At 40.4% G+C, this 13982-nt stretch overlaps 1 protein-coding gene across 1 annotated transcript in view; it reads right to left on the bottom strand.

Annotated features, from left to right (window-relative positions):
* The window catches only part of LOC126393564 (ephrin type-A receptor 6-like), a 226335-nt gene that overhangs the window by 15497 nt on the left and 196856 nt on the right, over positions 1-13982 (bottom strand). Inside the window, exons 9-11 of the mRNA XM_050049776.1 lie at positions 6625-6695; positions 3292-3417; positions 2525-2710 (exon numbers count right to left, since the gene is read on the bottom strand). Coding sequence (XP_049905733.1) covers positions 2525-2710; positions 3292-3417; positions 6625-6695 — 383 coding nt within the window. The remainder of the gene's footprint in view (positions 1-2524; positions 2711-3291; positions 3418-6624; positions 6696-13982) is intronic.

The following is a 13982-nucleotide window of genomic DNA, read 5'->3' as shown; positions in this document are numbered from 1 at the left end:
ATATTTACTGGTTTAGTATTAATTCTTAAACAGCTTGAATTCGTTTACCATTTAAAATAATCAAAAACGAATCAAGTGCATCGTCAACAAGGGAATGTTGATCCCTGCCTCACATCCGCGTCAGCAGAGAAAACAAGGCGCAGTGGGTATATGGATGGATGGATGAATGGATTTACTTCAGACCAAATAGGAACAGGATGTTTCTTTTTCTAATCATATCATAATACTCTTAAATTTGCAGATACTCCACCCCGACACCAATCCAGCAGGGATAGACAGGAAATTATCTGATCAAGCTTGGCTTTCCTGAGCTAATTAGCAAGGCCTGGAAACAATATACACTTATGCAGTGCGGCACCTTGAACAAAAACAAACGCACCTGTTTACCGGAGTCAAATGTGTCACCTGTTATTTCGAAGCAGGTATAGCAGTCAGTCACAGCACAATACTCTCCATAATTAGTCTCTGAAGAACAACAACAGATGTGAAAGAAGGAGAAAGTGAGTGAAAGGCAGACAGACAGGCGGGCAGACAGAAGAGAGATACTCAGAAGTAATGTCTCTCTACGCATATAATGCCCCACTGCCAAGCACAAATGGCTTTTGATGGTGTGATTTGGTGTGTATTGTGTGTGTGTGCACGCACCATTGGATAGGCAGTCATGGGAAATGGTTCCGTCTGATCACTTTCTCTATTATTTACGCAGACAACTAAGAATCTGTTAAACTGGTTATCATTCAATTAATAGTGTAATGAATAAGATTCTTCCTATATAACGATACAGTGGCGCTCAGCGGTGGATGATGACACCCTGGGGGGCCCCAAAAGTGATCACCCTCCCCTCTTTTGTTTGACATTCAAAAAAATCGAACATAAAGGGAATAGTGGAGTGGAGTGCATGTGGAGAGAATTAGAGGAAGAGAAAATGAAAAGACAAAAGCCAGCCATGGGCGCAGAAGAAGAAGATTTTGCATTTTATAGAGGTTGATTTTGAAATTTGCAAATATGCACATATTGTAATCTTTTATCGTTTGTCTGTTATCATAACTGTTTGTTAACTAAGTTGCTTATTTGCGTTGAGTTCTCATCAGGTCTTTTTCTTGTTCGTAATGATGACAATAAATATAAGATGGTAATAGGAGGGGGTAGGTAGGATTTAGTGGCCTCTAGTGGTGAGGTTGCAGAACTGAACTTCTCCATCGTGCCAAGAGTGTAGGAGAATAATGGGGGCTGATGTGAGAACACAAATGGCCCTATATATATTTCGAATGAGGAGTCCAGTCAAAAAGCCGTTATTCAGAAATAACAGACCTCTGAATGTCTATTCAGTGCTGTTGACCTCTGATGTGGTGAAACGTCCTTCTCTGTCAAAGCTACTCAAAAATATTTTTGTTCTTTTATCATCAGATGTCTTACCAGAGACATCATTTCAGTGTTGTGTGGGAGGATATTTTTCATTCAATAGCTTCAGAGATAGCGCACTATAAAAACTACAGTTAAATCTATCGGCTCAAAACATCAGCAATCAGCAGCTTTAATGCAATAATGGCGGTATCGGCCTTTGAAGACCCTTATCAGCTGAATCCTTGTCAGCAGGGTCAGAGCTGAGGAGTGTCCTCTATCTGCATTCGGGGACGGGGGTTGAAAGTCTTCGGGGGACACATTTATATTCACAGCGATGTCTCAGTTTATACAACCCCTGTAAAAACAACCATATGTTGCGCTGGGTGAGCCCCGTAAAACAGAGCTCGTTAACAAGTCCGCACACACATACACACACACCTTTTGTAGATAAAGCATATTCCTGCACAAAAACGAGGCATTACAACTTGATCATGCATACACACAATATAACCATGCACACACTCGCACTCACACACATAGAGGATAATGCATACCATACCCAAGGCATAAAAACAAAATAAAACTATGTGTATAAACACAACAGCGTCAGCTCACTAATCTTGTAAATACCAAGAAAAAACACACAGACTTGTTTATTCCATGCTGGGAAATGCATTCTTAAAAAGTGTTTTTACTGCAATTTACCATTTCAACAAGCAAATACATGAATTTATCCACCAGACTGTGGTAAACAGTGTGATGGGTAAAGAGATAGCAATTTCAAATGCTCTTGTTACATTTTATTTTGCTTTTAAAGCAAAGCGCTTAATGCCAGCACAGCATCTGGGTCGCCCCCAGACAACAAAACTGCGGGGAGTATTTTTTGATGGAAAGATGATCCAAATGTTTATATGACACATTGTGTCTCTGCGAGTTATTGGAACTCAGCTTCAAACTAATTCATGCTTGGATTTGGCTGTGAGGGGGTGATGGCAGTTGTTTCTCATGTTTATCACCACTTTGTGATTGTATTTTTCTGACCAGCATACACATAGCCATCTTTAAATAATTTTTAGTGTAGCTTGGCGTCATTAGTGGTATCAATGACATACAGGACTTGTAATCTGTAATCTGATCACATCTCCGAACTTTATTAGACTTCTCCTGTAATCCTACTTACTTTTGGTGACCACGCCCTCCAGCCTGATGATGTTTGGGTGGTCAAACTGGCCCATGATTGACGCCTCGCGCAGGAAGTCCCGCCTCTGACGCTCCACATAGCCTCCTTTCAGTGTCTTTATCGCCACAGCAATCTCCTTCTTCCCTGGTGTTCTCAGGCGGCCACTGCACACCTCACCAAACTCACCTACAGCACACACACACACACACACACACACACACACACACAAATAAACACAGTGAGGAATCAATCACCATCACACACCATCAGCAGGCAGGACCATCTGCCACCTGGGGGCACTGTTGCAATTCCCATCTAACCTCCAGCATTACTGTCTCTCCTCTGATTAGTTCAACTTCATAAGATTCTCTCTTTCGCCTTCTAAAAAAAAAGCCTTGAATCCATTCTTGTACCTTCTTTTGTTCTCTAAACCTGTTAAGCTTTAATATTCCAACAGTCTGTGTAGAGAAAATGACACTGAGACACTGGGAAATGGAAAAAGGCATCATCTTTAGTGTGTACAATGGAGGGGAGGGGGTTCACGGCAATTATACGTGAGAAATGAAAATAGATCAAATCCTATGGCACATTTAAAGCCATTGTTATTCTTGCAATAATCCTCCTCCGCCCACATGGCAAAAGGGCACGAATCAGTGAGACACAAGTGGATGAGTGCATAACACAGACCTTTGTGTATGTGTGTGTGTGTGTGTGTGTGTGTGTCTGTGTGTGCGTGTGTGTGTGTCTGTGTGTGTGGGGGGGTATACCGGCGCCGATCACCCTCTCAATGCGGATCCTGGAGGGGTCGATCTCCTTGGTGAACTCATGAACAGCTTGTGTGGGGTCTTCATATGTATCAGGGTCCACATAGGTCTTTATCCCAGGGAAAGGGACTGTGAGGACACAAAAAAAACAAGAGACAATGAGCTAGAACAGTGGTTCTCAACATTTTTCATTTCAAGGACCCCTAAATTGATACAGATTAGGTCACAGACCTCGTTTTGATAAGATTTTGCTTCAGGGACCACCGTCTGAAAAGACTTTGATTGTTTTATATGATTAAGAGCAGAGTTATATAGTTGTCGACCACAGTTGAGGAGAGAACCGAGGAGCAATGTGAGACATATGATCGCAATTAGTCACTCTTATGACTCCAACTCACACTGGGCTCAGTTCTATCTTAAATTAAATATTGAAAATAAGATACTCCCTATTTTCTGAGCACGCCTTGGAACCCCTTAGTCCCCTCCCAGCTGGCACCGGACATCAACACGGCATCAAAAGACATTGGACTTGTATGTCGAACAGACATAAAATTTTAGTTGGAATCTAGATTGAGTTGACAATATTTTGAATGGCAGCACAGTGATACAGTGGTTAGCATTGTCACATTACAACAAGACGCTTGAACCTGGGGTGGGGGATTCACCCCTGTGCGGAGTTTGCATGCTCTCCCCATGTCAGCGTGGGTTTTCACTGGGTGCTCCGGCTTCCTCCCACAGTCCAAAGACATGCAGGTTAGGTGAACTGGTGACTCTACATTGGCCGTAGGTGTGAATGTGAGTGTGAATGGTTGTCTGTCTCTATGTGTCAGCCCTGTGATAGTCTGGCAACCTGTCCAGGGTGTACCCTGCCTCTCGACCAATGTCAGCTGGGATAGGCTCCAGGCCTCCTGCTACCCCAACAGGGTAAGCGGTTACAGAAAATGAATGAATTAATATTCTAAATGTCAAACAATGTTAAAATTTCATGTCGTGTGGATGTTAACATTGTGATGTTTTGCAGACGATGGATTTTGTTCTCCATAATTTCTGACTAAATATCATTTTCCTACGTCAAGGTGACGTTGGCATGAGATGTTCTGAAGATGTTAGATTGTTGTTACTTGACAACAAAACTTAAAAAAGAAAAAATATCACTGTCATCTATTGTCATTATTCTATCTCAATTTGACTTTGGCGGGGAGCTGGTGACTTAGTGGTAGAGCAGGCGCCCCATGTACAAGGCTGTTGCCGCAGCGGCCTGGGTTCAAGTCCAGCCTGTGGCCCTTTGCTGCATGTCACTCCCTCTCTCTCTCCCCCTTTCATACTTGGCTGTCCTATCAATTAAAGGCAAAATGCCCAAAAACATATCTTTAAAAAAAAACAAAAAAAAACAAAAAGACCGTCATGACCAAAATGTCATGGCAGCCCAGCTGGCCTTGTTTACTGAGTTAAAATCAGCTAAATTTAGATGACATTTTTTAGGACTCAAATTAAGATGTAAAAAAAAAAATAGGCGGAAAACAAACACATACATGGGAAAACAAATGAGTGTGAGACTGATCTTTAGTATATTTATTGTCAAAATAAGCCCCAAATTAGTTAGCAGAGCAGCAGAGAATCGCAGGACATTACATATATAAATACAACAATGGTCTGGTCACTCTATGGTAACTTTATATTATGAGCTGGGAGGAAATTAGATGAGTTCCCCTGTCAGATGTCTAATATCTGCAAAGCACGAAAGCAAAAGTGTTGCTTCACTCTGAGACTTCCACACATGCACACACACACTGAAACACCCCACTGATAGTTTGTTCCTCCCCCGTCTTTTGCTGAGAAGCAGCAGGGTGGCACACTCAGCCAGTCTTTTAACCGGGTCCCTGCTTTCAGCGAGAGTCCACCCTGTTGAAGTGTCCTTGAGCAAGTCAGTGACTCTGTAACAGGCTGCCGCCATTCTGCCTCTGACCCTGACCTCCAAGTGGAGAGGGGTTAGACAAAAGCTGTGTTTCACCTTCAGGGATCAATACAGTGTCACAAAGCAAAAAAAACAACAACAACAATGAACCGACACCAGCAAAACCCAGAGGACATCTGTTCTATCAAAGCTTCTGCTCAACACCACATCCAGAGCTGAGACCTGAGACAGGACTCAGGAGATAGGGGTAAACACACACACACACACACACATATAAGGTGTGTGTTTTAATCTTTAATATCAGAGAATTATGTAGCAGCTTGTTAATCACCCTCAAAAACTAATTTAATGTCATTTCTTCTCTTACCTTATCTGTTCTACCCTCAATCCCTCCTAAAACTACCTTATTTCTCTTTGTCCTCTCCTCGCCTCTTCTACCTTTTCAACCTGGTTGCCCTTCCCGTCCTCATTTCTCTCTCCTCTCTGTTTTCTCCTCTAGCAATCCTCCCTTGTTTCACTTTCAAACATTCTTCCCTTTTCACTTTACAGCTCACATTTCAATTTGTGTTTTCCATGTCAGGAATAAAAAGTTGGGTATTAAAAGACAAAAGGCAGGTAAAAGAGACAGAAAGGTACAGGGGTGCAGAGGCAGACAGCTCGGGGACGCAGCTACTTAACCAGATTAATAAAAAAAAGGGGGGGAAAAAAAGAGCCCATGTAGAACATCAAATGAAACTTGAGGGGAAGTGAGGAGGAGCGCTGGAGAGGAAGGAGAGGAGGGGAGACAAAGATGAAGGTGAACGGTTTAAAGAAATTTGCTCTGTTGACTTGTCTGACGTCTTAATTCCTTAAACTATCACATAAATGTCACATTCTCTACTCCTTTTCCTGTGAGCATTTGTAACAATAGCGAGTCAATATTTTTTGCATTCTGTAAAAGCTTTGCGGTGGGGACTGTCTCTCCTGTACAAAACTCAAATACGCATAGGCTCAGAACCACATGGGAAATGATCCATACCGCATTACAATGTGCTTGTTGAATACAAAGAGATGAAGCAGGTGGCTAGCGTGCTAGCTGCTAACTGCGGCTCACAGAATCTGTCTCTTCTCTACTTACTGGCAAAGACACAGCACGAAATAAAACCTGGCACTTTCTCACGAAATGATTGGGCGTTCTGGCAAAAGTAATTCTTAACACTAACACAATGTAATGTGCCAAACTGATTTTTCATTTCATTAAAATTTAAAACTTAGACCTTGCAGACGTTCCCTCCACCATCATTACCATAAATATGGAAATTATTTATTCTTGACTCAGTCTTTTTGCTATTTGAGATGTGTGAAAATAATTAGGATCAGAGTGAGAGGGGAAGAAAAGCATCCAAAACAACAAACAAGAGAGAGGTGACTGACTGATTTACCATGTCCGTTCTGATAATTGGTCCTCCTCTTCTCCTCTGAAGTCATCTTGGCCTTAAAGTACCACTGACACCTGGGAAACACATTGATGGACAGAGTTAGAGGGATTTTCCACAAACATGCAGCAATGTTACTTCACTGTGGAACTAATTATCCAGGACCTAGACATGGGGAGCGGCCCTTGAGAAGCCTGGAATTGAGTTCAAATGAATGTCGAGAAAAACATCGACAACATTGTTACATACTGTTAATAACTTAGTAATAGTAACTAAGTAGGAGCCTATTACAGAAGTTGTAATAGGGATGCACCAGTTCTGAAATTCTGGGCTGATATCAATATTTTTGTGTTGTTGTTATTTACTGTATTTCCTCTTCTTCCATGGAAACAAAGACATTCTCACCTTAAAAAAACAAACAAACAAACAAACAAACAAGAAAAACTGAACTGTTTTAAAGTCATTCAGGCCTTCACTACACTAACTTTGAATGAGTACAAGTACAGCAATACAAATTTATGTAACAACCTTTATATAACCTTTCACAAGAAAACCATCTTTAAAAGCTGCTTCAAAAGCCTTTTTATTACATATCATAATTCCCTCTCCAATATCTTTTTACATTACTGTGAAAATATAATTTTTTGTCCTTTAAACAGCTGTAGTTATCTAGGTTTCTCACCCAAAACAAAATTTTACAAGATTATACATTTGAACAAATCATTAAACTTTTATAATTTACCTTTGCCCAATTTTAATTTTTACTGAATAGAGATTGAACACATCATAATGTAACTTGCAATCTTTGTGAGCAGTTAGTTCCAGCTACCGGCTGCTAACAGCTAATGTTAACTAAGCCTAGCTCTCCTCGTGCTGATTTCAACACAGATTTGTTGTTTACAGTGTGGCATTATCAGGGGAACAATAGGGTGCATCCTGTGACATATCGATAGTGAGTTTACTGCATCCTTTTGTCCCTAACGGTGTCCCAGAAAGATCTCTGTTCTTCACAAACATGTTTTTTGTTGTCTCTGGGATGCTGGAACACCGTTAGCCTTGAGCCCAGTGGTAAAGTGGGGTGTATGCGCAGGTATATCGTCATGAGACCATGCATTTTTTATTTCTCCTAGCTATTTGGGATCAGTAGGACCTGATAATTATAAAAAACGATAATTAAGTCCCAATGTCCTCAAACAAGTACTTCCAAATTAGCAGTGTCTTAGCTTGTTGCTAAAATTGGTCAAGTTTGTTGTCATATCAAATTGCAAAAACTTTATCAATCATAAATAAACAAGTTTCAACCATAAAATGTGATCAGGTTTTGGACCTTGTCCACTTTTGTGTCGGGATCGGCTGCAGACTGACTTAGCAGAGATGGCTGCCATCTTGTTTTTACATAGATTAGTGCATTGTACAAATTATCCTTCCGCATGTTCACCAATGAGAACCTTGTTACGACTTTTGCTTCCTCTTGATAATCAAGTTTGATCGTCTTATCGGCGCTCCGCCAGGGCCACTTGATGGGATGAAAAAGTATCCACAAACAAGTACAACAGGTCCATGTTAAACAACATTAAGTATAAGGTCAAGTAAACCCAAAATGTGATGTCCTCATACAGTATGAGGCCACAGGGTCTTAAGAGGATATGGAGTTTTTTGGTTGTGGATGAAGTACCAGAAAGCCGTACTTGGGTAAAAGTACAGATATCTCACCAGAAAACAACTTTGGTAGAATTTAAAGTCACCTATTAGAATATTACTTGAGTAAAAGTCTTGAAGTATCTGATATTTTATGATATGTTTAAGTATCGAAAGTAATTTTATTATATGAAATGCAATCAAGTATAAGGTAAAAGTACAAGACAATGCTGGCTATAATAAAACTGTCAGAATTCTGAGGATTATTAAGTTTATTTCCTCTTAACATGTACACCACCTTAAAAATGGAGTGCACATAGATTGATAGAGAAGAAAAACAAGGTCTTCTTCACAACTTAAAGGATTTAAAGAAAACCTACAACTATCCAGGGCTGACACATATCAGTGGAGCAGTCACTGCACAGTTACCTGTCACAGATCTTAATCTCCTTGAATCATTGCTCCCCCCTCTCTGCTGTGGGACGCCTTTCTGCTTCCATCATGAAGTCTCATGGTCGAGTGCAATGTAGTCACAAGCATGTAGCATCTAATCTGACATGCAGCCTGGGCCTGACTGGAGATCCAAACTTAACTGCGGCTTTAAGAGCACTTGTTTGCACTTACCTATGATCTAACTTGCAAGCCACTGGAACATATAAGCGAATATACCCACTTCCTCCTCAGTAACCTACCCAGCTACCTTGTGGTACACCCACCTCATCAACTACCACTACACTGCTGTTGAGCCGTACTGTTTAGCCTCCACAAAACTGCTATGACACAACAGAAAAACACCAGCCACATCAGTGAATGTCATTTCATTTGCTAATAGGCTGATAGCTGATGGCAGTCGACAAGGCGAATGTCGGCTGATACAAGTGTTCAGCCAGTAAAATAGTGCATCCCTACAGAAATCCAAGAATCTTATTGTAGAGAAAAATATCTCACTGGTGACATTTCAAAATATTTAATTACCAGTATTCTGCAGAAAGAGACTCATCATGTCATCTCCTGAGTGTACTGAATTCAGCACAGATGTTTTTCATTTGTAAGAGGAAGAACGTGTGATTTCTTCTTCTAAAGGTTGTATAGTCGTGCTTTAAATAATATTGGAGCCTCTTGGGGAACCCCTCAAGCTCAGAAGAACACAGGGTTTAATCCAGTCAAACAGTACCTTAATCACTGACAGGTTTTTGAGAACAAACAATATTTTTTGCCTACGTTCATTACTGATTACTTTAATAACCACTGCAGACCCATGTGTTTAACTGTCAGATGTATTAGGAGGGGAATACGGTCCATTGAGCTACACAAGGCCCAGACTTTTACACTACACAACAGCTTTTTGAATTCATACTGTAAAAACAACATGATATTCACTTTATTTTTTTATACCATCTGCTCAATGTGTCATGCTGAATTACACAATTTTCAGAAAATGTCAAATACTGGTCACATTAAGACAACAACTACACAGTTATGTAACACTGCTGGCTCAAGTTCCAGCATCTTGTGTTAACAGCTTGACACTGCAATAATACGGGTCATAAAGTTCTGTGTGTAAGGTTTCTACAAGACAGGCAGATTGTGATGTATGTGTGTGTGTGTGTGTGTGTGTGTGTGTGTGCCAACCCAATCACCAGAATTAATATTGTAAGTTTCTGCAAACCAGGGATATGTAACATTTGCACATTATTATGTGGTAGACATGTTGAAACTTTACGTTACTTTATGTTTAAACAGTTCTATGGCTGAAGTGCGGTTATGTTTGAACATGAAAAACACTTTTTTATTGGGAAAAGATCATGTTTTGGCCTAAAATAACCACTTTTTTGTGGCATAATCATAGCTGGAAATGCTATGGTTGGTTGTTTGTTGGTCTTGAACAGTGGTCTGAAGCCTGGCAGCCATCTCACCTAGGTAACACCCCATCCACCATCCCCTCTGCTACACAATGACCAAGTCAGTTCATATACATGTAAACAGAACTGTCACTTTAGAAATGTCAATATGATGCTTAGGAAATGCATAAGTAGTTTGCAGAAACATACAATGCCAACATTTTCCTCCAGGCTGTGTGTGCTCATGTGCGTCTGTGCTTTAGCTGCAGCTAGCACAAAAAAAACAAAAAATAATTTAGGAAGTATTTTAGCAGCTTGTCCCTGTGTTCCCTTTCACACCACAGACAGATGGAATCGTTTTAAGGACTAGTAGCACCTTTAGATGAACAGCTTCACAAACTGCTGAATGAAATTGTAATAAAAAGATCATATGGGTATGGCTGCTTGGAGGTGATATGTGGAAAAATACACCAGAACAAACCATTCCGACATAAACCAGACAGTAAAAGGAGACAGAAAAGAAGTACAGTAACATCTCAGAGGCTAATTAGTCTATTAAAGTTATAATCCATGACATTTTCACAGGAACACAGATCCACATGCTGCAGTTCATGAAAGCTTTAACATTTAAAAGTCCAGCACTGAGCAGAATTAAACACCAGAAAAATGAGACAAAACTGGCTTTTACCACCAAAAATTCAATAAAACTACACAATATTGCAAGGTTAACTGATCACTGGAACTCATCACTTGAAGAAAGATGTTGGCAGAGAATGAGAGTCTGGCCTTGGAAAAGATGGTTTTCAGATTAAGTAATGCAGATGGAAGTGTTGTGTTTCTGTGATGTGTGCAGAAATATGCACATAAACACCAGGATTCAAATTCTTGAGATGATAAAGTAAAAGGGACTTAAAGGAACAGAAACTCAGAGAAAATTATATCTATAGAAGGGAGGAACGCTTGCATCCACTGATGCAAAAACTCCCTCGTCCTCCTGTGTGTGGTGTGGTGTGTGTGTGTTTGAGCGTGTTTTTGTGTGAGAGTTTATCTGGGCACCGAGACACCGAGAGACAGCCAACGACTGATAAAAAGCTGCTGCCAAGAAAGTCTGAAAAGCTGAGAGATTAGATGACAGCATCTGCAAAAGACCACAGAAGAATTTATCCAAATAGATGCTTGGATGTTACTCTGAAATAAAAAGTGAAGAAAACACAAAGTACCCTGTCAGAATCACACACACAGAACCAAGAACAGTGTTCAAGGAAAAGTACAGTGTGCAGACAGGAATTTGACCCACAGCTCAAACACATTACTGTCTGATAAAAATAGTCCAAAAGTACACCAACTGTTGAGTGTTGCATACAAAATATGGTAAATAGCATAAATGAAAAGAGACAAACTGAAAAAAAACAAGAAGGTACACATACCCTGCTTTTGCTCCCATTTTTCACAAGTTTAAGTTAAAGATCTGAGACTTCTTTATGCACATAAAACACTTATTCTTTCACATTTTGGTCTCAAATTTGTTAAATTTCTATTAGTCAGGTTTATCAAATCAAGATGCTTGAGAATCTTTTGGTCACAGATAGCCCAAACAATCAGGCAGGATGTGGTGTGACTACGATTTGCCTCATGCAGTGTGACACATGACCTTCGCATAGAGTTGATTAGGTTGTTGATTGATGCCTGTGGGATGTTGGCCCACTGCTCTTTAATTGCTGTGTGAAATTGCTGGACGTTGGCAGGAATTGGAACACGCTGTCATATGTGCCAATTCAGAGCATCCCTGACATGTTTAATGGGTGACGTGTGGTGAGTATGCAGGCCATGCATACAAGAACTGGTATATTTTCAGCGTCCAGGAATTGTATCTGTACATTCAAATACACATGTTCACCGTCTGTAGCTAATGTCAACCCATACCATAGCACCACAGCCACCACGAAGCACAATTTTGCGATACACAAGGTCTGCCATTTGCCTGGTACAGAGAAAACTGGGGTTCATCAGTGAAGAGAACACTTCTCTAAAGTGGCACTTGCCATTGAAGGTAAGCAGGTGCCCACTCGTTAGTTATGACAACAAACAGCTGTCAGGTAAAGACCCTGCTGAGGACAGCGATCATGCAGGTGAGCTTCCTCGAGATGGTTTCTGACAGTTTTTGCAAATAATCTTTAGTTGTGCAAACCAAGTGTTGCATCAGCTGTCCAGATGGCTGGTCTCAGTTGATCTTGCAGGTGAAGATGCTAGATGTGGAGGTCCTGAGCTGATGTGGCTACATGTGGACTGCCAATGTGAGGTCGGTTGAATGTACTGCCAAATTCATGGGAACAACATTGGAGGTGTCCTATGGTAATGAAATGTACTTTCAGTTCATGGCAACAACTCTGGTGGACATTCCTGCAGTCAGCATGCCACTGGCATGCTCCCTCAAAACTTGAGACATCTATGGCATTGTGTTGTGCCATCAAACTGCAGTGTCCTTTTATTGTGACCATCCCAAGGCACACCTGTATAGTAATGACGCTGTAAAATCAGAGTCTTGATACGCCAAACCTGTCAGATGGATTATCTTAGAAAAGGAGAGGTGCTCAAAACACAAATTTTAACAAATGTTTGACGAAAACTCAAAGATAAATATTCATATTGAGTGCATAAAAAAATCTTTCATCTTAAGTGTAAACCTCTAAAAACAGGAAGCAAAAACAAAAGTGTTGCTTCTAAATTTTTGTTCGGTATATTTAATACATTTCTTAAAATCCTGGAATTTTTTGGAGGAGAAAAAAAAAGATCTACTCTGGTGACATGTCAATACATCTAATTACTTTTTTCCTAAAGAAAGTCAACTCCACTCTACAGCACTTCACAGAAACCCCACTGCCGACTAGTGTTTTGGAGGTGTAGCTGCAGAGTGACACAGACACACCACTGCACAAGTATAAATGCTCACAACGGCGTAGACCACATGTGTAGGCTACGGCATAGGCTCTGCATAGAGCTGATGCGCAAGTATAAATCCGCCTTTAAGAAGTCATAAAACTCAGTCTGAACTGAGTTGATGATGATATAAGTTTTTAGTCTTGGCTCATGTAAATAGTGAAGTTCAATGCTGTAAACATTGTCGACAACCAAGAGGTGTGCTCTCTCCAGCACCAAACAGGAAGCAGCAAACTGGGTAGAGAGAAAACATGTAGGGAACTCTGGGGAGATGCAAGAACATGAGCAAGTCTCGGTTCTTTTGTACTCTGGAAAAAGATGTGGAACTTGTGGACTTGAGGTCTGAACAAAGGTCAGTATTTAATTCAGTATATATCTGATCCACCAACCAGCTCTTATTTTAGCCAGAAATCTTAATTTTTTGGACCAGTTCGCCTCTCATTCCTACAGTCTCTCCCCACTAAAATACCACAGCTAACCAGCGTAGGCAGGTAGCAAGTTGAGGTGCCAAAATCCAAAATGTTGAGTGTGTATACAAATACAGTTTATCTTTAAAGATTATATTAATGCCAAACTGACAAAAATACTGTTGACAGATGACACCTTTGACCCTCTGTTTCAGTGTTATGTTGCGAACACACAAGGAACTGTTAATATGTCGTATTTGTTAAAGGGAGTTTGGCGTAATATTTTCCACTAGGAGCAGTATGGAAATAATCTCAATTTTATGATTTTCATCAGAAAATTATCTCAAAAGTAACTGGTTGTAGTTCCGCAAATAGTGAACCTGCAAGATCCCTCATATTTTCTAAATGTTACGACTTGCTTAACTTTTCAGAGTCTTGGGGTATATGTTAAGCATAACAGGCAAATAATTTCCTTCTCTGCAATCACGCCTTTGTGGTTCTGCTTCTACAAAAAATAATTTTGGGTCCATTAGCAGACTGT

The sequence above is a fragment of the Epinephelus moara genome, chromosome 7 (genome assembly GCF_006386435.1).
Source record: "Epinephelus moara isolate mb chromosome 7, YSFRI_EMoa_1.0, whole genome shotgun sequence".
Classification (NCBI taxonomy): Eukaryota; Metazoa; Chordata; class Actinopteri; order Perciformes; family Serranidae; genus Epinephelus; species Epinephelus moara.
The sequence above is the reverse complement of the archived record's forward strand: the minus strand, read 5'-3'. Positions and strand labels throughout refer to the sequence as shown.